This window comes from Schistocerca americana, chromosome 3, assembly GCF_021461395.2.
Source record: "Schistocerca americana isolate TAMUIC-IGC-003095 chromosome 3, iqSchAmer2.1, whole genome shotgun sequence".
Lineage (NCBI taxonomy): Eukaryota > Metazoa > Arthropoda > Insecta > Orthoptera > Acrididae > Schistocerca > Schistocerca americana.
Window position 1 is genome coordinate 932,102,340 of NC_060121.1, and position 26,853 is coordinate 932,129,192.

Below are 26,853 nucleotides of genomic sequence, written 5' to 3' on the forward strand. Positions count from 1 at the left end.
TTTCAGTTTGCTTTTTTTCCCCTTCATATAGTTCAATGATTGTCACCCTGTATCTAACAGGGTAGTAACACAGCCAGTTTTGCTACCTCACTACGCCCCCAAAGTACTATAGTTGATCCACTGGACAAATAGTAGGGCCCAGGACACTTCAACTACAAATGTGTGTGAATAAACATAAATCAGCTGGGTATCTAGTCTCTTGAGAAATGTGCAAATAGCATGGTAACCAAAGTGGCGAACAGAACTATGTGCCACACCACTTTTGGTTATCGCCTCAGTGTAGAACCATAATATTACATTAAAAGGGGGTGGAGGTGGGAAATGACTGTGTCAACAAGAAAAAAGTCTAATAAAGAAAGATAAGACCAAGAGACAAAATATCTGAGCACAAATTATAACACAAGTCAGTGCTAAAAATTATGACTGAAGGGATGGCAAAAGGAAAGAATCTGTGGGGCCCGAGGATTTCATGGAGTTCCATTCAAAGTGAATTGTAGGGATGACTTGGATTGAACTTTTAGAGATGAAAATTCTACTGAGATTCTTATGTGAAACGACAGTTAAAATAATTACCTTTCTCCTTCGTACAGCACATTTTTCTTCTGGTTTAGCAAACTGTGAGTTTTGGTCAGATAATGTCTCCAAACTGGGATCTTCTGAAGATTCCATCTGTGCAGGCACTTCTTTTCTTGGACAAGATTCTACAGATGGTGAAATTTGCTGTTTTGGAATGTTCCTCTCGCAAACTTTCCCAAACAGTGAAAGAGGTTTAGCCTCTGCTGTTTCAGTAACAGAAATGTTTACACTACTCTCACTATGATTGTCTTCTTTGGTGTTACTGTTTTTGACATCAAGATTCTGTCTATGTCCATCGTTGATAGAAAGGTGTTTCCCTGTAATACTGTCATTTTCTGCTTCCATCAGATGCCCATTGTCAATTCTAGGAACAGATTTGTTGCTATCTAACTGGTCATCAGATTTAAATGTCTTAACAGATAACTTACGTTGTTTATCATCTAACATTTCATGGCTTTTTCTTAAAGAGAGTTGTGATTTATTGTGCTGTGTGCTTGCAACCAAACACTGAGTGCCACTAGTCTCTTTATCAGATTCTGCTTCAATTTGATCACTGCTATTTTCATGATTTTTATGATCATTTCCCCCCTCAAGATCACATTCAGAACTAACGTCATCAGCCACACTTTTGCAGTTTTTTTCTTGTACTGACATTTTTGAAGAATTATCTATGTTTCTGCCTTCTTGTTCTGTTCTAGTACCATCTACCAACGTAATTTTTTTGTCCTTTTTACAAACATTTACTTTATTGTAAGTATGTAGTGGTTCCATAGTTTTGTTATCTACAGTAAGATTTGTCTTCTCTTCTGTTGTCATTAAATTCCCCCGCCTCGGTCTATCGTTGAAGAAACTTCTAGCAAAAGGATTTTTCGAACGCACTAAGCCTATGATGTCATCACTACTTTCATTCTGGCTGACTGTATCAGTTACTGTTGGTGTCTCATTTACCACAACACGGCCTTCTGGAAAATTATGTTCATGGCAGTTTTGAGAGAATAGCGAAGAGGAATCTTCCTCCCCATCAAGTGTTACTGCTGCTCTGTTTTCTTGAATTTTCACTGAGCTAATTTTTTCTGACAGTTCATTTAAATGAGTTGGATCTACCGATACAGGACTGTAAGTTGTAACAGCCGGTTTATCAGCAAAACTAACTCTTTTCTTGTTGGAACCAGTTTTGTTTTTATTACATTTCAACTTCTCTTCTTTTCTCTTTAAAGAACTGTCCATTTCAACAAACATATTTTCAATTTCATGTTTCAAATTTGGAGTTAAGTCATTACATTTTGGAGGCAAGCCAATCCAGAATTTCAATGTATATCTCAATATTTCAATTGATCCATGTTCTGCTACTGCTTTCAGCATTGTAATAACTGCTGCAGTCAATGATTCGCTCTTAATGTGGCCCCAGTGCCTTTCAATAGAGTGTGTGATCTTCATCCAGCAACAAATGAAATCACGTTCAAGAACTTCATCAGCTCTATTGCAAAAGTTTAGCATTAAGAACGCTATAACATATTTCAACTTTATAACAAATGATAGAAATACAACTTCATTAAGTATAGCTTCACAGACTGTAGTCAGACAGATTCCCAAATTTCTAAGGGATTCACTGCATTTTTCAGTAGAACTGTCTTCATACTTAATTACATGATTGTAAAGACTCAGAAGAACATCAATAATCCCCGACATTTGTTCACAAGGTTCATCAAGCAGCTCCATGTGGCAGTCTATATCAGCTAAGCCTGTGAAAAAAAGGCAGAATGACATTAAATGACATCAAGCACAAAAGAAATCAAGTTTCAATAAATTAAAGCTTTATAATTACTACATGATTGGATTACATGGGGCTGGCCAGTACATAGGCCAGAGCAGACAAGGGTTCTCTCAGGGCACACCTATGGCATGAGAAACACAACCCACATCTAAACCCCATCAACCTCATGAAGGACGAAGACCATTACACAGTAAAGCCTGCCTTCTATCATGGAGATTCATAATAGTAAAAGTGAAAAGTCTAAAAATGTGATGTAAATTAGTTAGACATACAATACTAACATGAGAAGAGAGAAATATTCAGGACAATAGAGCTGTGGGGGCAGGTGTGTGTCCCACTGAGCTCATTCGTGAATGATAGCACATTTAATTGGCACAATCACACGCTTACATAGCTGTTATTTCAAAACTGACATGCCGACTTCTAGTCTATCTCATGACACCAACATGGACATATATTGTATAGCACCACATAGTGTAATGAACAAGAAGACTGTGAACCGAAGTAAACATAGGCATGTTGTTATTCCATGTACTGCAAATCTTTGATATGATTATGTATGCTGCTACGTTAGTCGCTGTAGCCTAGAATTTTGGTTCCATCTTTTGCAGATCCAAAGATGGGGACAGAGAACTGTCAAAACCAGCAATCTATATGAATAAATGGTTTTAGTGAACTTAACAGATGAAGATCTATTCAGTGTTCGTGTCTTCAACTTCTCTTTTATGCATTCAAAAGGCAGCCGGATAAGAAGGGGAAACAACATTCTTGCAAAGTGGGCCACAAGGTATTCAGCACGAACCAATGCATCAGAAGAAATACCCATGAAGAAAGTGACCCAGAACAGTTGTTCATTTCAGCAGCTCAGAAGCCTACAGAGCTCGGCTCACATCTGAGATGGAGAGAGATCCTTTTGTAAGGAGGAGAGTTCTCTGAATTCCTTTTTATTGCCTTTAATTAAACACAGAGAGATCTGTGAAAGGTACCATGTGAAAGGTATCATTTAAAAAGATGCAGAGCCCTTCAACATTCCACTGTGTCACCAAACTATGGTGAAAGAGGCCTGTTGAAAGGTGGGAGTAATTCCAGCAGTGTAGGTGATTGTATCTCCTACAAGTTTGTTGGTACAACCTGGAAGAGAACAACCTGGAAGAGAGAGAATACAGGTGACAACAGAGAAATACAAATGCCAGTTGGTTCTATTAGGAGCCCAATGGCTTAACAGGTTCATTGGCCAGTGACAAGGAAATGGTAAGGTCACCAGAAAATGGCTGCTTTCAAACAGATCATCATGTAGGCACCATTTTAGTAAAGCCATCAGGTTGTCAGAAGAGATTGTAAGGTCAACAGCCAAAAAGAGTTGCCATAGGCATCATGGAAGTGCACAGAAATACCACCATGGAGGAGAGAGAGAGATCAAGGTCAGAAAATCTCCTACCACACGATGTGGTACATCTCCTCAGGGAGCAATGTGTATTGAAATCCCCAAGTAGTATTAAAAAGGTGCAGGGAGTTGTTGGATTAAGATCATTATCTCAAAACACATAAGTGACCTGGCTGCAGTTGAATAAATGTTACAAATGGGGATTGCTGGGGTCATCTGCACTCTCATTGCTATTGCTTCGAATGTGGTAGGGGGAGGAAGCCACTCACTGATGACATCTGTGTGAACCAATCCACAGATCCCTCCAGATGCTCTCTTGGGCCAGTACAGAATGCACAGTAAGCTCAAATTGTTGGAGAATGGTTGTCAGTTAAATGTATTTCTTGGATAGCACTACCAAGCACAGAAGAGGAGGAAGTTAGTTGTAGTTCTGGAGGTTACAGTAATATACATTGCATTTCCAATGAATTGTCCTTGTTAGGTGCGAATGGGCCATGAGGACACATCACACCCAAGGATTACTGTCTGTCACTGGCAGGAGTAGAACAGTATCAACAAGCGTTAAGGTCTGGCACCTCCAGGATCACAGGAGTATTCTCCAAAAATATCTTTTTTTTCTTTTCTTTCACTACTTTTGATTGTCAAGAATCTTATCTGCTATGGGCACAGGAACCAAACAGCAGTTGGCAGCCCTTGGACCCAATGTCCACAGCTTCTTCAGCCACTGGCAGGCATCACATAATTGGTCAGGAGGCTTCCAGGAAGAGGATTTCCAGATGCGAAACATTACTACTCAAAATCTTACTACATACATTATGTATGTGTTTTGTTACACTAAATTCCAGAACTGAAATAATAGATGAAAATGTGGAGAGGCAATCTCTCAGTTGATGCTGACTGATGTGTGGCGTACAGATACATGACAGCCACCGTAGCCTTCTAGCTACTACTAACATTATGTTACACACACACACACACACACACACACACACACACACAACATAAAATCAATGGTAGTATGAATGCAAGTCATGTACTTTTGCTGTTATGCATCTGTGTGTCACATCAATCACCAGATGAGTGGCTCGCTATCCCAATTTTTAAATACACTTTTTGTTATACTCAAAGTAAGTTGCAGGTAGCAAATTTTTGTAATATTCAGGTGAGTTACAGGTAACAAACTACAAAAAATACACGACATGAAAATCTTACTTCAGTCTGATTAAAACTACTTGTTAACTGATACCCTGCACCTCGGAACTGAGTTGTTCTACATAAGTTCACACGCAATATTCAGCAATCTAGGGCTACCTTTGATCGTTCCGAGCCTGACAGCAGCAGCAGCAGTAGTAGTAGTAGTAGTAGTAGTAGGTAGCAGCAGTATGTGTAGCTTGTGCAGATATCCTGCTAGCAGTTGGATCGAACCGATTGCAGTTGTGGCACTGTTTAACGAGGAAACCAACAGCTGATCTAATATTTGTAATTTTTATATCTATGGTGCATGAAGTTGAGAATTCAAGTATCAATTTCCCACAGCAGTTCGATTCAACCCTAAAAAAATTCTCAAGAAAATCAACTCGGAATTTTTCTGGGGAACTTTAATCCACCAAATAAAGTGATTTTCCTGACGGTCGATGTGGTTCGTCTGATAGCATTTGAGGAGAGTAATCATGCCATCAATGGATTGATGGTTTCAATTTTGCTATAAACTGTATTTCTTTTCTTTTTTTCCATTCAAATTCAATGTCTGTATCATTTAAATGCAACATTCATAAAAAGTAGGCTAATTAACTCTTATCTAATCACATTTTTAATGAAAAATGCACAATCTTTTTTCTAATTGGACACTGCATTAAAAATTCCAGTTGCCATTGCAAATATAGGGTGTTACAAAAAGGTACGGCCAAGCTTTCAGGAAACATTCCTCACACACAAAGAAAGAAAATATGTTATGTGGACATGTGTCCAGAAACGCTTACTTTCCATGTTAGAGCTCATTTTATTACTTCTCTTCAAATCACATTAATCACAGAATGGAAACACATAGCAACAGAACGTACCAGCGTGACTTCAGTTCAAAATGTCCTCTGTTAGCGAGGATACATGCATCCACCCTCCGTCGCATGGAATCCCTGATGCGCTGATGCAGCCCTGGAGAATGGCGTATTGTATCACAGCCGTCCACAATACGAGCACGAAGAGTCTCTACATTTGGTACCGGGGTTGCGTAGACAAGAGCTTTCAAATGCCCCCATAAATGAAAGTCAAGAGGGTTGAGGTCAGGAGAGCGTGGAGGCCATGGAATTTGTCCGCCTCTACCAATCCATCGGTCACCGAATTTGTTGTTGAGAAGCGTACGAACACTTCGACTGAAATGTGCAGGAGCTCCATCGTGCATGAACCACATGTTGTGTCGTACTTGTAAAGGCACATGTTCTAGCAGCACAGGTAGAGTATCCCATATGAAATCGTGATAACGTGCTCCATTGAGCGTAGGTGGAAGAACATGGGGCCCAATCAAGACATCACCAACAATGCCTGCCCAAACGTTCACATAAAATCTGTGTTGATGACATGATTGCACAACTGCGTGCGGATTCTCATCAGCCCACACATGTTGATTGTGAAAATTTACAATTTGATCACGTTGGAATGAAACTAAAATGAGCTCTAACATGGAAATTAAGCGTTTCCGGACACATGTCCACATAGCATATTTTCTTTATTTGTGTGTAAGGAATGTTTCCTGAAAGTTTGGCCGTACCTTTTTGTAACACCCTGTATAAGTTCTTATCATTACCTATAAAAGATTGTTAATTAAGACAGTTTAAATTCAAAAATACATTGCAAATTTATTAACAATCTCATGTAAAGTATCGACAATTAAGAATTTTGTCTGCAACTAACACTGCAATTTCGCATGCAATATGTAAAAAATGATTAGACGTGTATTAATAAGCATATACATGATAAATTTTATATTTAAATGATTTAGGTACTCGAATTGAACAAAAAAAATATAAAAGACCATAGAAAGATTCAAACCACTGATTCACTGACTACCCGATTACCATGCTCAGACATTACCTAGAGAGAGCCACATAGCCCGTCCTGAAAGACACCTCACTTTTGGTGAATTAAAGTTTCTATGAAAACTTGAAGTCTATTTTCTTGAGAATTTTTAAAAATTTTATGGAACGTCTTTGCAAGACTGATATTCGAGTTCTGAACTTCAGGTACCATAAATATAAATCAATTACAACAAAAGCTGATTGCTGAGTGGTCTCCTTGCTAGTGGCAAATGATGGATGCTGAATCACATGTCATTTTAATCACACTATAGTACATTTTTAACACTAGACCAAATAGGAACACTGCCTAACACAGTCTCAGTTTCGCATGCTGCAGCACTGCCCCAGTCAAATATGAGGCAGGTGCTGCACTAGACCTCTTTTGCCAGCAGAAGGCAGTTGGCGGGTTGGGATTTTCTTTGGATACTGAAGTCGTCAAATGTAAGGAAAGTTACAAATAACCCAAAGACTTAATTGATTTGGTGAGGGCTAACATTTTTTTATGACACACACTATTGGTTCAAATGGCTCTGAGCACTAGGACTTAACATCTGAGGTCATTAGTCTCCTAGAACTTAAACCTAAATAACCGAAGGACATCGCATACATCCATGCTCGAGGCAGGGTTCGAACCTGCTACCGTAGTGGTCGCGCAGTTCCAGACTGAAGTGCCTAGAAGCGCTCAGCCACACCGGCCGGCGACACACACTATATCAAATATAAAAATAATTATAAATGAAAGCATACTTTAATATACGTACCAAATTTAATATTATTTATAAAATATAGTTCAATCAATAGCATTCTTGCAGAAACACTATACCATAATTATTCCTAGACAGATAATACAATATCATTCTGGAGATTTTTTAATAAAATCTCAGATGTCTAATTTTTTCCTCCGCTTATCTTTTTGACTAGACCATGAACAAGACACGACTGGAAACAGTCAAGATTTGCAGTTAAATGAGTTTGTGTAATGCTTCAAACTGTTGACAAGATGTGACAAAGCAAGCTGAGATAATTTTAATTCCCCTCTTGTTTTGCCATCTGCCTCCTTAAATTCGTTTTTTCACCTTGAACTATTTACCATTAACGTACGTGAGTATAATCTGCATTTTCATATGAGAGAGGTTGGGCCTCAGTTTTAAAGAATATAACACCAGATCTAATCTTGTGCTAAGTTTTATGTATGTAATAGACATTCTAATTTATTTTGACTATTCCTAGTAGTATCTCCCATTATAGTGTGAAATCCGTAATTGTTTCGTAAATTAAATTCTACTGACGACTTATAAAAAAATATAAATTCTGTATTAATTATAAATATTTGGAAGATGAAATACTACTTGAAGTATCTATTTGGCTCTAATCGGAACCATGTTAGCAAAACCAGCCGTTCATTAATTCAAAGTAATTAACAGTTTTGTCAAAAGTATTGTTTGCATTACTATATTTGTTAATTTTATGATTTAAACAAATAATTCAGCCTAACTCTTACAGTAGAAGAAACTGTTAAAAAACAACCAATTTTTCGATGTATTCAGTTAATTTAATGAGTTAAGTTTTAATTGTAATTTCTGTAAAGTAAACTTTGGAAAATGTATAGTTTCGGCCCTTGTTATTGTGAGGATATATAAGGGCCTGATTTTTGGTCACGAGACAGTCAGTCGATTGCAGAGTTTCAGATGAGGAATCTGTGTTGCTTAGAATGACAACAATGCATCAACATAGTAATGAAATAAAAGTTACACCAATAGGCTGTGTGTTAAAGCAATGACAGTGACTGTTCCATCTACATCTACATGATTACTCTGCAATTCACATTTAAGTGCTTGGCAGAGGGTTCATCGAACCGCAATCATACTATCTCTCTACATTCCACTCCAGAACAGCGCTCGGGAAAAATGAACACCTAAACCTTTCTGTTCGAGCTCTGATTTCTCTTATTTTATTTTGATGATCAATCCTACCTATGTAGGTTGGGCTCAACAAAATATTTTCGCATTCGGAAGAGAAAGTTGGTGACTGAAATTTCGTAAATAGATCTCGCAGCGACGAAAAACGTCTTTGCTTTAATGACTTCCATCCCAACTCGCGTATCATATCTGCCACACTCTCCCCCCTATTACGTGATAATACAAAACGAGCTGCCCTTTTTTTGCACCCTTTCGATGTCCTCCATCAATCCCACCTGGTAAGGATCCCACACCGCGCAGCAATATTCTAACAGAGGACGAACGAGTGTAGTGTAAGCTGTCTCTTTAGTGGACTTGTTGCATCTTCTAAGTGTCCTGCCAATGAAACGCAACCTTTGGCTCGCCTTCCCCACAATATTATCTATGTGGTCTTTCCAACTGAAGTTGTTCGTAATTTTAACACCCAGGTACTTACTTGAATTGACAGCCTTGAGAATTGTACTATTTATTGAGTAATCGAATTCCAACGGATTTCTTTTGGAACTCATGTGGATAACCTCACACTTTTCGTTATTTAGCGTCAACTGCCACCTGCCACACCATACAGCAATCTCATCTAAATCGCTTTGCAACTGATACTGGTCTTCGGATGACCTTACTAAACGGTAAATTACAGCATCATCTGCTAACAACCTAAGAGAACTGCTCAGATTGTCACCCAAGTCATTTATATAGATCACGAACAGCAGAGGTCCCAGGACGCTTCCCTGGGGAACACCTGATATCACTTCAGTTTTACTCGATGATTTGCCATCTATTACTACAAACTGCGACCTTCCTGACAGGAAATCACGAAGCCAGTCGCACAGCCGAGACGATACCCCATAGGCCCACAGCTTGATTAGAAGTCGCTTGTGAGGAACAGTGTCAAAAGCTTTCCGGAAATCTAGAAATACGGAATCAACTTGAGATCCCCTGTTGATAGCGACCATTACTTCGTGCGAATAAAGAGCTAGCTGCATTGCACAAGAACGATGTTTTCTGAAACCATGCTGATTATGTATCAATAGATCGTTCCCTTCGAGGTGATTCTTAATGTTTGAATACAGTATATGCTCCAAAACCCTACTGCAAACCAACGTCAATGATATAGGTCTGTAGTTCGATGGATTACTCCTACTACCCTTCTTAAACACTGGTGTGACCTGCGCAATTTTCCGATCTGTAGGTACAGATCTATCGGTGAGCGAGCGGTTGTATACGATTGCTAAGTAGGGAGCTATTGTATCAGCGTAATCTGAAAGGAACCTAATCAGTATACAATCTGGACCTGAAGACTTGTCCGTATCAAGCGATTTGAGTTGCTTCGCAACCCCTAAGGTATCTACTTCTAAGAAACTCATGCTAGAAGCTGTCCGTGTTTCAAATTCTGGAATATTCCATTCGTCTTCCCTGGTGAAGGAATTTCGGAAAACTGCATTCAATAACTCTGCTTTAGCGGCACAGTCGTCGGCAACAGTACCATCGGCGCCGCGCAGCGAAGGTATTGACTGCGTCTTGCTGCTTGTGTACTTCACATACGACCAGAATTTCTTCGGATTTTCTACCAAATTTTGAGACAATGTTTCGTTGTGGAACCTATTAAAGGCATCTCTCATTTAAGTCCGTGCCAAATTTCGCACGTATGTAAATTTTAGCCAATCTTTGGGATTTCGGGTTGTTCTGAACTTCGCATGCTTTTTCCGTTGCCTCTGCAACAACGTTCGGACCTGTTTTGTGTACCATGGGGGATCAGTTCCATCTCTTACCAATTTATGAGGTATGAATCTCTCAATTGCTGTTGCTACTATATCTTTGAATTTGAGCCACATCTTGTCTACATCTGCATAGTCAGTTCGGAAGGAATGGAGACTGTCTCTTAGGAAGGCTTCTAGTGACATACGTACCTGTTTATTCTTCAAGAACTGTAAATTATATGGTTATGTTTTTACTGCTCGTAGATGTTCAACGGTAAACTATTGTAGCAGTATGTGGATGGTTTGCCTGGTAACTATAAATGAGGGTTATCGAAAGTTAAACTATAGTGCCCGGTCCATATAACTGTGTATTATTAGGGGGTTCTGAACAGTGAAATTAAAGTACTGTGATATGCAACTGTGCACCTGTCAGCTACATTATTTATAGTAGTCAGTGTCGGAATCCACAACCCATTTGTAAGCCAGTGTACCAACGCAGTACGTCAACACTGAGGACAACAAATGAAGAAGATAAATAAAGCAGGCAGAACTGCTACAAACAACATGGTCTTCAGTGTCATCTGACCTCTCACAATACAAAGCATGCACACACCCGTTAGTATGAGTCAAAGTCACCAAAGTTGGAAAGGAGGAGGGAAGGAAGGTTACAGTTTAATGCCTATTAAAACTGCAGTATTATCAAAAAGCTCAAGTTCGGCAGGTGCCTAGTGCATTCACTTATCTTTAAACACTAATGCTGGGGCAGAAGAAATGGAGGAAGCAAACTTCACCTCACCAAAGGAAAAAGGAAGCTGGGTTCAAAATACTATTGACAGCACATCACAATTTGGGTTTGGAGGAAGTATGGGGACTGAAATCATCTGCACCTTTTGCACATGAACTATCCTGGCATTTACATTAAGAAATTTAAAACTAAGTAAAACAAAAATCATTTGGGTGGACAAGTATTTGAACAGCCTTCCTCCTTAAAGCAAGCTCAGTGTTTCCACCACTATTCATGGTGTTTATTACGTGAGTAAAGAGTTACTTTTAAGAAATATTTACAATTTGTACAATATTGCTAATGTCCACACATTAAACAGTCACACACCTCCACTCATAAATTCAAAAACTGATTCTTGAAAGTGTAACCACAGTGTGACAACAACACATCTTCTGAGGACAATTATTGCATGTGATTGAAAATGTGTTTTTAAGAACAAAGCACTGTAAACCCAATCTATTATTTAAAAAAACTTGAGAGTAAAAGCAAAACCTTTCCTAACAAAGTTTGCCAATATAATGTTAAATGTACTACACACTTGCTGTAATGCATATTATTTAGACTCCCTAATATGTTCAATTAACTCTCCAGTTTTATCCCACTGTTTATAATAATAATATTATTCTAGAGTGATATCTCCACAACAACAAAAATGGCTCACTACATGTATTGTACATCATCGCATACTAACTTCCATACAGCACCCATAAGTACAAACTGTTCCTAGAAGAGCATTCTTGAAGCATTCACTCAGCTCTGAAGCTGCAACCTGGCATCATCAATGGCCACAGTTACACTACATATGATGGTGATGTGGTATGCACCAACCAAATAGTACATACATTTTCAAGTGTTAACACTAAATCAGGTGTAGCTATGGAACTGCTATTTCCAGAAGAATGCAAAACCATAAGTGCTGGACAGGAATCTGAACCCCACTGCTCCCAAGTGAGTCGTGCCTTAACCATAGCACACCCTACTCTCCGTAAGTATTGTGTTGAATGGGATTAATTCAGATTCAATTTGAATAATGTAATCTTTTATAGGTAAGTTTCGCAACTTACACTGCCGTCTTCAGATCACCTGTAAACATAGACAATTGTGCCACCCTATGTAGTGCACTGTGTGCCATAAGCCAGCAACTCTGACACAGCAGCAATGTCCTATGAGCCAACTGCATTTGCTCAGGAACTTTTGTTACAAGGTAACCATCAAATTCAATTAATTTAGCATGATGACATTCCTGGTATTCATAAAGAAATTCAGTATTAAATGCTCCAACAGTTTATGGTGTGGAAAAAAAGAAGCTATTTATGTGTTGACCTCATTTGTGTGTTACCCAAATTTTCTCAAGATCAATCATAATAATAACTACTGTGGGTATCTAGAACAGAAGAAACACTGCACTAAGTACTAACTGTGAACAAGATGACTTGTTACATCTTTCCAGGGCACAGTTTCTCCAAGCACACGAATAAACTTTGATATATATAAACCCTGCTGCTGGTTTAGGTCCTTCTTCAGATATACCATCAGCTTTGAACACAGATGAACACACATTTTATTGTTCAACTTATCTTCCTCTGTGCAGTGAGTAACAGCACTGGAGAGTATACTTCGCCAAACATCAAAAGGTTTCTGCAACAGAAATAACATTCATTCTGTAGTACTGAAATGAATATTATCACTGTCATTCAAAAGTTGAAAACAATATGAGGTATGTGAAACAAAGATATTAACCTTCCTATGTAGTCACAACAAATGGGACACCTCTACATACAAACAGTTGCATACACATGATACAATACTGACAGCCATTAAATCTAAAGTGCAAACTGAAACAGAATATGCCTGTCACAGTTTATTGCTAATTAATGGTAAAATCTAATGTACACAATTAAAAGATACAATGTTCTGGTGATTCATGTAAATCCCTGCAGAAACCTGGAAAGTAGTTTTTAACTAAATTTCAGGAAAACTGGGGCTCTTAAATGGTTTTCGTTAAACTGAATGACGTCAATCAGCATAGTTTCTTACAGCCATAGTTCCTAAAAACACACTATACTGTTTCAGCATCAGTCTCAAGCAGACCACAGCAGTCAGCCATGGGGGTATGTGGGTGAGCCACCTGCATAATTTTGCAGTAGGGCAGTTGTGGCACTGGGTACACCATCCGTGTTCACCCCAGTGGCTGACATGAAACTAAAAAAAAGTATACAATTTTGCAGTATCAACTGCTTTCCTTTGAGAAACTTATTACTTGTTCAGCAAATATTGCACTATTGGCAAACATAAGGGATGCCAAAATACGGAAGTATAGTTCTCGTTTCACATTGGTTGCAGTAGGTACTGGGAGGTGATGAAGCTTGCACAGGATAGAGTAGCATGGAGAGCTGCATCAAACCAGTCTCTGGATTGAAGACCACAACCACAACAACAACAACAACAACAACATCACACTGGCAAAATTGGATGCCTGATATATAACTCAGTCAATTGGGGGGAATTGGAGGTTCCTGCAAACATCCTCTATTTTCACCAGCTGGCAGACATAGAACATCTGAAGTGCTGGTTGAGGAACACAGTGATGTAGCCTGACTGGTCTCACATCTGGCAAACTGAACCCTCAGAGATGTCAGACTTCCGTCAGGAGGCTATCAATAGAGCTTATGTGGAGGGGTTTCGGCTGTTAATCGTAAACACTGTTCGGGATAGGATCAATGGAGTTGCAAATCCACAAGTAGTCATCCATAGGCCAGGTGGGATACAATGACGAGTTTGTAAGAACACAGAAGACCTACATGGTTCATTCCCCAGAGCTGCTGCTGATACATTTAAAGAGTATTAAGTTTTGTCAGGCAATTTGTCTTCAGCAGGCATACACAACGAAACCAAGTTAACTATCAAAAGAGCTAAAAGCCTGAGTAGCTCAGTGCTGTCAATATGTTAGCTAACCAGAGAAAACTTAGGACGAGGATGTGCAAACCTAGTTCTGGGAAAATGTACACTGCTGTTTGTGGGAGAAACTTAATACCCAAAATTCAGCCCCATTATTGAATCTACCATGTTGCTCCCTGGATTTGGCCAGTCCACTATGGTCAAGATTTGAAAATTTAATGTAAACAATAAAGGCCATGGCTGGAAAGTAGCAAGAATCCAGGTGGCATGTGAGGAATGGATGTAAGAAGACTGGTTGGTTGGGTCTAACTGGGAGGTCAGCAATCCTTCAGTCAAAAGACCTTTCATAAGGAATTAGTGATATCAGGCTAGAAAATTGATCGTATTATAAAAGAACATAGGAATAGTAAAAGTGAGGCCTTCAAAGAAATACTGATGCCATAGCTGAGTAATAATGTAAGTGGAGATAAAAACACCACAGGCTTGGCCAGTTTTCTTACAAAAGAATGTAGGAGTAGTAAAACCATGGCCTCAAAATCAGGATTGATGCCAGAGCTGAGAAATAATTTTAAATGGAAGTAGAAATATAGAGGTCGGGCCAGTACCTAGGACAGAGAAGTCTTCTAGGGCTCACCAGGGATGAAAGAAACCTCACCTGCATCTGGCCCCATCAACCTTGTTAAGGGCCAAGACAATTACAGAGTACAGAGTGCCTTCTAGCTAGAAGATTTGCAATTGAACAATGATACGGCCAAAAACATAAGGGACATGTCTTGGGATGACCATCATAAAATAAGATGTGAGAAATATTGTATTTCCCCGAGAACAAAAGGAACCCACTTTTTTCAAGAGTCTTCTTGATAAAAAATTATTTTTAACATAGTCTGACTAATCATAATTACAAACTGTTTTAATGATATGAAGTATCTGCCCAAAAAGTTAACATTATACTATACCTACTCTAAATTTATGGGATTTCTTGTCTCTATTTTTATAATACAAGGCGAAATAAAATAAATGAAGAGACATAGATTACATTAATTTGTGGCCCGTTTTCTTTTCTACAGCTTTTGCTTACTAACCCTGACGTCCCAGGTATCACTATTTTAATCATCATCATATCACAGCTGCAAAATTTATATCTTCGTTGTCACATATATTTGACTATTTCTTTTGAACATGTTGTGATTTCTGAGGTCTTGGTTGCCATGGGGCCTGAGAACACAGCCACTTTTGTTCCCATCATACATGTAAGTACACCCCTGGCCTGTATCTAGACTTTTACTGAGTATTTGTCCAATTTTAAGGTTCCAACTGCAAATGGATTCAGGCCAGCTGCAGTTAAAACATTGTACATGTGCCTAAAATGCCAAAGTATGCGGTATAAATTCCCATCACTGGTAACAAGACATAATTTGCTCCCCGCTCACTGCTCCCCTCCCTGCACTGATCAAGTTACCAGCCAAGCTGTTATCACTTTTTCTCCTCCAAACCCTTCCATAGTGCTGTGTTTGGACAATATGTTGCCAGTATCTTCTAGAGTGCAGGTCATATGTAACTGTAGCAATTAATACATAAATAAAAGATCACAATTACAATTACAATTCAGTCCAATGCTCGAACTTACTTCGTCCTGCAATCTACTAACGACTGTTGGTACTATGTACACGAGTCTTGCAGCTGTAATCTATTCTTGTGACAACAATTACAGTTTCATATGGTTTATTTTGTTTCTTAGACATTTGATTCTGGATTAATTTTTCATCTTGTTTTATTTGAATGTCACCATAATCAACTAAAGCTGTAATGTTTATACCTGGTATTAATACCTGAACAGCAACTGAATTTCTCATTTGCAACCCACTTAGTAAATTGTTACAATCTCTCAAAACCAAATAAAATATTGATCTGGGTTAAAAATCAAGTAATTTTTGTTGAAGGACAACGTTACCACTTCTTAATGTCACCTTTACTTAAAAAGTAGCATAATGTTTGCACACAGTATCCATAGATGTACAAGAACTTTTACTGCAAATCTGTTCCAATACAACAAGAATTTTTAAGATGATAGAATTTAATGCTATTTCCTCCTGTGTTTCATAAAATTGTCATTTTTTAAGCACACCAATGGATTGTTGTAGTTTGTAACAGTATTATGAGAAGGAATGTTGCCACTCACCATATAGTGGAGACGCTGAGTCACTGATAGGCACAACAGAAAGACGGTCACAAATTAGCTTTTGGCCATATGGCCTTTGTCGCACGCGCGCTCGCGCACACACGTGCACGCACACGCACACACACGCGCGCGCGCACGCACACGCACGCACACACACACACACACACACACACACACACACACACACACACACACACACACACACACACACACCTGCAGTCTCTGGCGACTGAAGACACACTGTGAGCAGCAGCACCAGTGCATAATGGGAGTGGCGACGGTGGGGGTAAGGAGGAGCCTGGGGTGGTGTGGGGAGGGGAGGGGATAGCAGAGTGAGGATTGAGGACAGAAGTGCTGCTGAGGAGCATGTAGGGACGAGGTGGAGAAAGGGTAGGGCAGCTATGTGCAGTCAGGAGGTAAGAGAGAGGGCAGGGGAGAGGTCGGGGTCGGGGGGGGGGGGTAGCGGAAAAGGAGAGAAGTAAAATGACTGGGCACGGTGGTGGTGTGTAGTGCTGGAATGGGAACAGGGAAGGGGCTGGATGGATGAGGACAATGACTAACGAAGGTTGAGGCCACAAAGGTTACGGGAATGTAGGATATATTGCAGGCAAAGTTCCCACCTGCAATTCAGAAAAGCAGGTGTTGTTGGGAAGGAACCATATGGCACAGGTTGTGAAGCAATTATTGAAATGAAGGATGTCATGTGGGGCAGCGTGCTCAGCAACAGAATGGTCCACTTGTTTCTTGGTCACAGTTTGTCAGTGGCCATTCATGTGGACAGGCAGCTTGTTGGTTGTCATGTCCACATAGAAATCAGCCCAGTGGTTGCCGCAGAGCTTTTAGATCACGACTCGTCTCACAGGTAGCCCTGCCTTTGATGGGATAGGTGATGTTTGTGACTGGACTGGGGTAGGTGGTGGTGGTGGTGGTGGTGGTGGTGGTGGTGGTGGGAAGATTTACTGGACAGGTCTTGCACCTAGGTCTGTTACAGGGATATGAGGCATGAGGTAAGGGACTGGGAGCAGGGATTGTGTAAGCAGTGTAAGCATGGACGAGTATATTGTGTAGGTTCAGTGGATGGTAGAAAACCACTGTGGGAAGGATAGTGGGCAGGACATTTCTGCCCACTATCCTTCCCACCCCTCTAACTAATTTGATGGTAGCACCACGATACTCTTGTAATACCGAGAGGAACAGACACTGAAAACCCATGTGGGCAATTGAAACTTTAGGTCCTCGAAATAGATCGGTACTATTTTGTGATTGTGCGCTAACCAATGGGGGCTCTGTGGGAAAACATGGGGAGCACATTCTATGGGAATTAGTTGGAAAGCCCAGCAGAGGGCCTCGAGACACATTCCAACTGGTAATCCCACCCAAAGAAGGGTGTCAAAGGTTTGACGCTCCTTGTATGCAAAAAGAATTTGATAAGTTAGATGAAGAAATTGTTGGATGGTGATTGTGTAAGCAAACAAGAGTTGGTGCCATCAGAACTGAAGAAGGAAGATCCCCATTTTCAGCATGGAGCCAGTTACACAATTAGGGTAGAAGGTATCAGTGGCCAGTCTTACTCCACAATAATGGACTGGACCCAACAATTTCAAAGTTGTAGTTGCCTCATGCCATAAAGCTGGTAATCACAGTCTCATCGGGATGACACCACTGGCCAATAAATAAAGAGAAGAACAACATGATGCGCACCCCAAGAGGTGTGGGCAAGGATGCAGAGGCCATTAAGCTCTCGCTTGCAGCTAGTCTTTAGTTTAATTTGGCGCAGTCACGTCAGCTTGGTATGAAAGAGGGACTGTGAACATTCAACCACTGGGTACGCAAATAGAGCTCTGGGTCAGGGACAGTGCAACATCTGAGTGCTGGATACACAGTAGAATTCTGGGTCATGATGGACTGTGGTACAATGACAGAAATGCAGGACTCTTTCACTGGACAAAACTGGAAGCCATGGGAAAGAATCCACGAGGAAGCCTTTTGGGCAGCACCTTGTAGCTGGCATTCAGTCAAGGCTACAGGCTGGGAGCTTTACCAAATCCAAAATTCTTCAACGTACAGCACTGAGGTGACCAGCAGCCTGACAGTCACTTGCCCATTGATGGCAATGAGGGAAATGTAACACTCAACATGGGGCAATGTGGGATGCTGTTCTCTTGGATGTACTGACTTTAAACAACCAGTAGGACAAAAACTGACTAATAAAAATTGGTAGGAACCCCTCTAAAGCCCCACATGTGGAGAAAAATGTAGTGCCAAACAGTGACATATGCCTTATGTAGATCAAAGAAGACTTCTATGTGGTTTCTAAGTTTTTAAAAAACTGGACCAGACTGCTGCTTCCAATCTAACCAGATGTTGGTTGTGGACTATCCATCCCAAACACACATAGTTCAGGGGAAGAAAGGGCTCTCAATTTGAGAAACTTGCATAATCTTTGGGTTACCATTCTTTCAAGTAATTTTCAGAGCACGGTGAGGATAGCTAATCAGTAGCTGTCTAAGGATATGGGTTTTTGCCTGGCTGAAAGCTTGGGACGAAGATACTATCTCACCATCGCAAAGAGAAAACACCTTCCAGCCAATTAATGGTGAAGACCCTGAGCGCACAGATTCTTTACCTAACAGTTCAGATGTCAGATTATCTAATTATGAATCAAATCAGGACCGGGGATGTATTGCGTGACAAGTCAAGAGCCTGTAGCAATTCCTCATCAGTGAAAGGTTCATTACATAATTCGGCTAATTCAGGCAAAGGATAGGGTGATGTCTTCAACTTGTCTTTCAGGCACTCGACAGGTAACTGGGTAAGAAGAGGATGATGAATGTAGTAGCAAAAAATAACTGATGCATCGGTAGGCACCCAGAATAGTAGTTTACCTTCGGCGACCCAAAAGACTATGGAACTTGACATGCACCTGGAATGAAGAACCATACTGCTTCCAGCATTTCTTCTTACTGCCTTTAATTAGATGGAGAGCCTTATTCTGAAGCAACTTAGAAACAATGTGGGTGGTCTGTGAGAGGTATCGCTTAAGACACTGCAGGAACTCACTGACGATCCCAAACAACTGTTCCATTGTCTTAGGACCACAACGGCACTGGCCTGTAGCAGGTTTCGCCTGTTGTTGTTGTTGTTGTAGCAGTAGTAGTAGTAGCAGCAGCAGTAAAGAAGAACGGATATTGAGAGGGGGGGGGGGGGGGGGGGGGGGGGAATAGCAGTTTCAACAGCAAACACGATCTCTCTCAGCGTCATAAATGCAAGGCTGTAAGAAAATGTTTACACTGTTTTGTGAACATGTTTACAGAATTGTTAAGTTCCGAGATTTGGAATCCCTGCTAAGTGGCTGTTTCTTTTTTAATGAGGAAGTGCATTAGCCCAAACAGAATGCCTTATTTTCAAAAGTCTAGACACAGTTTACATTCCTCAAAATATTTTATGTCTTGACACTTAACACCACTTGCAAATGACGGAGCACAAATTCTCTCGGCGATTTCCAGTTCTGAATGATGACCAATGATACCTTAATAAATTGAATGTCTGATCCCAACCCTTGTTTAAATTGAAAACTCCATTCCTGTTTATTAGATTTTCTGTGATTTTATTTTGACAGCCTCCTTAATTATTCTGTCCCAGTAACTTTACATTTGAAACACGGCACTGGTCTCATTATATTTCACTTCATGATTATATTTGATGCACTGCTCAGCGACAGCTGATTTGCTTCGTTCTGATATTCAGGTGTGTAGCTGACGTTCCTTGCATCTCTACTCGACTGTTCTGATAATCTGCCCCCTTAAGACATTCCACATTTGCAAGAGTCTTTGCGGGCCTAGATTGTCTTTAACATTACAAATAATCCTTTTTATCTTAGTTTAAGGGACCAAAATATACTGAATCAAGCATCCTCAGGAGTCAACCAATCTTTCTGAATATTGGGCCACAAAAGGTAGAAAAGAGATTTTTGGCGCCTCTTCCTTGATATCACTCAAAAACTGTATGTCAGGTGTTCTTGCTTTATACTGTGTCACCTGTTCAATTTGATGACCCGAATACAAAATCCTTCTGAACACTATTTGTGGGTAATTTAATTCTTCAGGGAGGCTCTCCTTTTCTAAAAGTCTTCTACCTCTATGGACCACAGTCTTTAGCACAGAATTTCATTATGACTGATGATGATTGCCTAAGCCATGGAGATAGAGGTGAGTATGTGTATCTTTTCTATATACCCTGCAACCCAGGGATCTACACCTATGCTCTACAAACCACAGTCTGGTGCATGACAGTGGGTACATCCCATTGTACCAGTTGTTATGGTTTCTTCCTGTGCCATTCACATATGGAATGCAGGAAAAATGACGTGACTGTTTCTGTGCATGCAGTAATTATTCTAATCTTATCCTCACGATCCCCATGTGAGAGATACGCAGGGGGTTGTGGTATATCCCTAGAATAATCATTTAAGGGGGGTAGGACGTCAAACGGGCCGACTTGGAGCAGGAGATTCACCACAGGACATTTTAATTTCTACTGTCTATACTTTTACAAATAAATTCATAAAACTTTGTCACCATGACCAGGAAGGATTGAGGACTCACACTCATCGCAGTGAAAGTTCAAAAACGTAGCAAAATACCTTTTTTGCATGTGAAATTTCATCATTTTTTCACTTATTACTGGCTGCATTTGTTGCTATAGGTACATTTCTCTTCCTAAGTAAGAGAGATTCTTCGATGGATTTTTCATAGCATACAAACAGTAGTTACAGGTGTATGAAACTCTAGGATTTTCCAAATCTAATAAAAACTGTGGAAAAAATTGAGATAATTAACTATAAAACTTGAGTTTTTTTTCTAAACATGAAGTTTAAAATGTAGCAGTTCATTCATTTTTTCATAAATTAAATAACTTCTAGAGTTTCATACACCTGTAACTATGGTTTGTATGCTGTGCAAAAGTCATTGAAGAATCTCTCTTACTTAGGAAGAAAAGTGTGCCTATAGCAACAAATGCAGCCAGTAATAAGCATATATATATATATATATATATATATATATATATATATATATAAAAAGAAAGATGATGAAACTTACCAAACAAAAGCGCTGGCAGGTCGATAGACACACAAACAAACACAAACATACACACAAAATTCTAGCTTTCGCAACCAATGGTTGCCTCGTCAGGAAAGAGGGAAGGAGAAGGAAAGACAAAAGGATATGGGTTTTAAGGGAGAGGGTAAGGAGTCATTCCAATCCCGGGAGCGGAAAGACTTACCTTAGGGGGAAAAAAGGACAGGTATACACTCGCGCACACACACACATATCCATCCACACATACACAGACACAAGCAGACATTTGTAAAGGCAAATGTCTGCTTGTGTCTGTGTATGTGTGGATGGATATGTGTGTGTGTGCGCGCGAGTGTATACCTGTCCTTTTTTCCCCCTAAGGTAAGTCTTTCCGCTCCCGGGATTGGAATGACTCCTTACCCTCTCCCTTAAAACCCATATCCTTTTGTCTTTCCTTCTCCTTCCCTCTTTCCTGACGAGGCAACCATTGGTTGCGAAAGCTAGAATTTTGTGTGTATGTTTGTGTTTGTTTGTGTGTCTATCGACCTGCCAGCGCTTTTGTTTGGTAAGTTTCATCATCTTTCTTTTTAGATATATTTTTCCCACATGGAATGTTTCCCTCTATTATTTATATATATATATATATATATATATATATATATATATATATATATATATATATATATATATATATATATATATATATATATATATATATATTTACATGCGAAATTTCATCATTTTTTTGCTTATTACTGGCTGCATTTGTTGCTATAGGCACACTTTTCTTCCTAAGTAAGAGAGATTCTTCAATGACTTTTGCACAGCATACAAACCATAGTTACAGGTGTATGAAACTCTAGAAGTTATTTAATTTATGAAAAAATGAATGAACTGCTACATTTTAAACTTCATGTTTAGAAAAAAAACTCAAGTTTTATAGTTAATTATCTCAATTTTTTCCACAGTTTTTATTAGATTTGGAAAATCCTAGAGTTTCATACACCTGTAACTACTGTTTGTATGCTGTCCTTTTTTCCCCCTAAGGTAAGTCTTTCCGCTCCCGGGATTGGAATGACTCCTTACTCTCTCCCTTAAAACCCAGTTCCTTTCGTCTTCCCCTCTCCTTCCCTCTTTCCTGATGAGGCAACAGTCTGTTGCGAAAGCTTGAATTTTGTGTGTATGTTTGTGTGTCTATCGACCTGCCAGCGCTTTTGTTCGGTAAGTCACCTCATCTTTGTTTTTATATATAATTTTTCCCACGTGGAATGTTTCCTTCCATTATATATATATATATAAAAAAAAACAAAGATGAGGTGACTTACCGAACAAAAGCGCTGGCAGGTCGATAGACACACAAACAAACACAAACATACACACAAAATTCAAGCTTTCGCAACAAACTGTTGCCTCATCAGGAAAGAGGGTCTTTAAATATGTCTGCTTGTGTCTGTATGTGTGGATGGATATGTGTGTGTGTGCGCGCGAGTGTATACCTGTCCTTCTTTCCCCCTAAGGTAAGTCTTTCCGCTCCCGGGAGTGGAATGACTCCTTACCCTCTCCTTTAAAACCCACTTCCTTTCGTCTTCCCCACTCCTTCCCTCTTTCCTGATGAGGCAACAGTTTGTTGCGAAAGCTTGAATTTTGTGTGTATGTTTGTGTTTGTTTGTGTGTCTATCGACCTGCCAGCGCTTTTGTTCGGTAAGTCACCTCATCTTTGTTTTTATATATAATTATTCCCATGTGGAACGTTTCCTTCCATTATTAAGTTTTTGAGCTTCCACTGTTATGAGTATGAATCCTGAATCCTTCCTTGTCATGCTGTTAAAGTTTCATGAATTTATTTGTAAAAATATTGACAGTGGAAATTAAAATGTCCTGTGGTGCCTCTCCTGCTCGAAGTCGGCCCGTTTGGCGTCCTACCCCCCTTAACGTCAGTTCTTAAAGCTTTGTCAATAGACTTTTGGCACAGTTTACGTCTATCTTCCAGTTCAGTTCCTTCAGTATCTCTCTCACGGATTAAATGGACCAGTCACCATTCGTGCTGCCCCTCTCTGTATATGTTCAATATCCCCTGTTAGTCCTATCTGGTACAGGTCCCACACATTTGAGCAATATTCCACAACCAGTCGCACGAGTGATCTGCAAGCAATCTCCTTTGTAGATTGATTGTCCTTCCCCAGTATACTTCCAATAAACCAAAGTCTACGACCTGCTTTACCCATGACCGAACCTACGTGATCATTCCATTTCATATCCCGCAACTTGTTACACTCAGTTATTTATATGAGTTGGCTGATTCCAACTGTAATTCACTGATATTATAATCATAGCATGCTACATTTTTTTCCTTTTTGTGAAGTGCAAAATATTACATTTTTGAATATTTAAAATAAGTAGCCAATCTCTCCATCACTTTGAAATCTTATCATAACCTGACTGAATATTTATGCAGCTTCTTTCAGACAGCACTTCAATATAGGTAACTGCATCATCTGCAGAAAGCCTGATTTTGCTATTAACATTGTCTGTGAGGTCATTAATATAAAACATGAACACACTTCCCTGGGGCACACCCGTAGTTACTTCTACATCTGATGATGACACTATTCCAGATAACGTGTCCTCCCTACCAAAAAGTCCTCAATCCAATCAAAAATTTCACTTGATATCCCATATGATCATACTTTTGGCAATAAGCACTGGTGTGGTACTGAGTCAATTATTATTTTTTTTTTCTTTTGAATCAAGAAATACAACATCAACTCTACTGCCTTTATAAGATGCTTCCAGTATGATGTGAGAAAAGTGCATGTTGGGTTTCACATGATCAATGTTTTCGAAATCTATGTCGGTTGGCACTGAGGAGGCCATTCTGTTCAAGATACCTCATTATGTTTGAGCTCAGAATATATTCTAAGATTCTACAACAAATCAATGTCAAGGACATAGGACTAGTTTTGTGGGACACTTCTAATACCCTCTCTGTAGGTGAGTGTGACCTGTGCCTCTTCCAAGAACTGGCCACGGTTTTTTGTTCGAGGGCTCTACAACAGATTATAGTTAGAAGCCGCTAATTCAGTACGGAATCTGACAGGGATTCCATTGGGCCCTGGAGCTTTGTTCAGTTTTAACGATTTCAGCTGCTTCTCAACACCAATGGCACTAATACTTACTTCATTCATCTTTTCAGTGAAATGAGGATTAAATTGTGCAATTTTCCTGGGTTTCCCTTTATGAAGGAACATTCGAAAACGGAATTAAGCATTTCAGCTTTTGCTCTGCTAACCTCAATTTTAATTCCTGTCTCATTCACTGGACACTAACTTTGGTGTCACTAACAGTCTTTACACACGACAAGCATTTCTTTGGGTTCTGTGAAAGATCACTTGACAATATTCTGCTATGACGGTCATTAAAGACATCACGCATTGCTCTTTTGACAGCCAAACACATTTCATTCAGCATCTCTCTATCCATAGCCCTACACTTTCTTTTACACCTATTATGCAGGAGTCTCTTAGCTTAGAAGTTTCTTTACAGTGAATGCGCACCACTGAGGTTCCCTCCTGTTATTGACAGTTCTACTGGGTATGTATCTGTCCACTGCATGGTCAATTTTTCTCTTAAACTTGGGCCAGAGTTCCTCTACATGCGGCACTTATCAATGTTCGAAGTTTCACAATATATCACAATACAAACAGGTATTGGCACAATCAATGAAAGATTACGTGTAAACGACAGGAGCAGTAAAATATTCGAGTCTAGAACTTTAAATCAGCACACAAGGTTGCACACGTGTTCTCACACAAAGAAAACTACCTAAGTTGGCTTTTAGATATAAATCAACATGCATATTGCATGGATTCTTCATTAAGGTGATTCAGTACACATGTCTACACTGGTGTGCTTAAGAGGAACACTGAAGAGTGAATTTATGAAAATGGCAAAAAAAAAGTAGTTGTCCTGTTTTTTGAGTCCCATCATGAATTTCATATCATTATCATTGATAGAGTTGTGAATGTTTTAGAAACTCTTAAGTTTTTCCACTCCCTATGGCCACACCACAAACGTGTCCTTTATGTGATGACATAAACATGCTGTTTTGAATTTGCCCGATTCTAGAGCCTTTGCCTCAATTTTTGTTTACTTATGTGCTCCCTCATGTTAACATCACAAATGTTAATTCTGACCACTCATAATCAGTTTAAAAAGAAAGCATATTTTTAAACAGACATGGGTGTTTAACAGCTGAAGTACAGATGACAAAAAAGTGAAAAACTACATTGTCAGACATTACCTTGCTTCAGATGTTCTTTAGAGCTCATTATGAAAACGCCTTTAGGTGTTATACACTAAATAATTGTATAACAAGAAAGAGCAATACACAAAGGGAAAGACTGTGTATTGTTAGCTTACCTGTTTTTCATCTGTAAGCTTGTCAGCAGCAAGTCTGAAGTAATCTGCTCGTGTAATTGGAAACCCGAGCAGCATCTCAAGTAGTTTATTTCTCAGATCTGGATCCACTTCAAGAAACTTGTCAATGACAGTTGTTAATTTTCTTGCAAGAGAATACCATGTGAAGTACACAGTGAGAGCTTTTGTCTCATCACATTCATATGAGCAAACTTCAAGGCGCCTCATTATGCCAAGGGCAAGATCCAGGGGACACTCTGACGAAAAACCGCACTCTACCAAAACTCCCATCATTCTTTGAAACCTAAATAGAAAGACGAAAATGTAACACAACATATTTTTGCTTGTAGTAGGATGCATTGTATGGCAAACTGCTGAACTGAGCAGAAATATAAAGTTAGAGCTACAAATAGTTGTGTTCAGAAACTGTCATTGATATGCTTCATCACTTCACTTCAGCAGCGTTGATATGTTATTCCAACAGGGATGATTCTGAGTGCCACAGGTGTTAAATGATTGTCTTCTGTCCCCCTCACACCATGACTCCAATCATGTGATCTTAATTTACACTGGCCTTTCCACCTATAGCTCCCCTCCATTTCTCAACTAGCTGCTTTCCTCCGCCCCTTTCACATTTACATTTTCTCTTCTACATCCTTTCACTGAGATCGACTTATTTATTATGTTTCCAGCATTACAACCTGATATCTTTAGAGTTTACCCCTCACCTAACAAATAGCAGCATCTCATAACTACTCTGTAATTTGAATCTCCTGCTTTGTTGCTTCTAACCCCTACATGAATCAACTGAAAAACATGCTATTAGCCATACTACAGTACCTGGGTCCACCAAATGTTTCTCAGCCCTGGTTGACAAGTTCATTCAATCCACCACATAAAGCTTTCCATCCTACACAAACAGCACTAATCACTTCTTGGAATGCTGCAAATCCATCCACACTTCTCTCTAGCCTGGAAGCGACGCCCCCCCCCCCCTTCAGCACTATTAATGTGACCTCACTCTAAACAAATATCCCA

The 26,853-nt window shown here is 39.6% G+C and overlaps 2 protein-coding genes across 2 annotated transcripts in view; both read right to left on the reverse strand.

Moving 5' to 3' along the window:
* LOC124605721 (telomere-associated protein RIF1-like) overlaps nucleotides 1-2,099 on the reverse strand; it is a 113,283-nt gene extending 111,184 nt beyond the window's left edge. Inside the window, exon 1 of the mRNA XM_047137596.1 lies at nucleotides 574-2,099. Within this exon, the coding sequence (XP_046993552.1) occupies nucleotides 574-2,073 (1,500 nt within the window). The 5' untranslated portion in view covers nucleotides 2,074-2,099. The remainder of the gene's footprint in view (nucleotides 1-573) is intronic.
* LOC124606548 lies at nucleotides 2,073-26,013 on the reverse strand. The gene is made up of 4 exons (XM_047138533.1): nucleotides 25,819-26,013; nucleotides 12,663-12,882; nucleotides 2,224-2,318; nucleotides 2,073-2,081 (listed from the first exon to the last, which is right to left on the reverse strand). Exons 1-4 carry the CDS (start codon nucleotides 25,891-25,893, stop codon nucleotides 2,073-2,075), a joined length of 399 nt encoding a protein of 132 aa, XP_046994489.1. The 5' UTR covers nucleotides 25,894-26,013.
* Nucleotides 26,014-26,853: the final 840 nt, after the last annotated feature.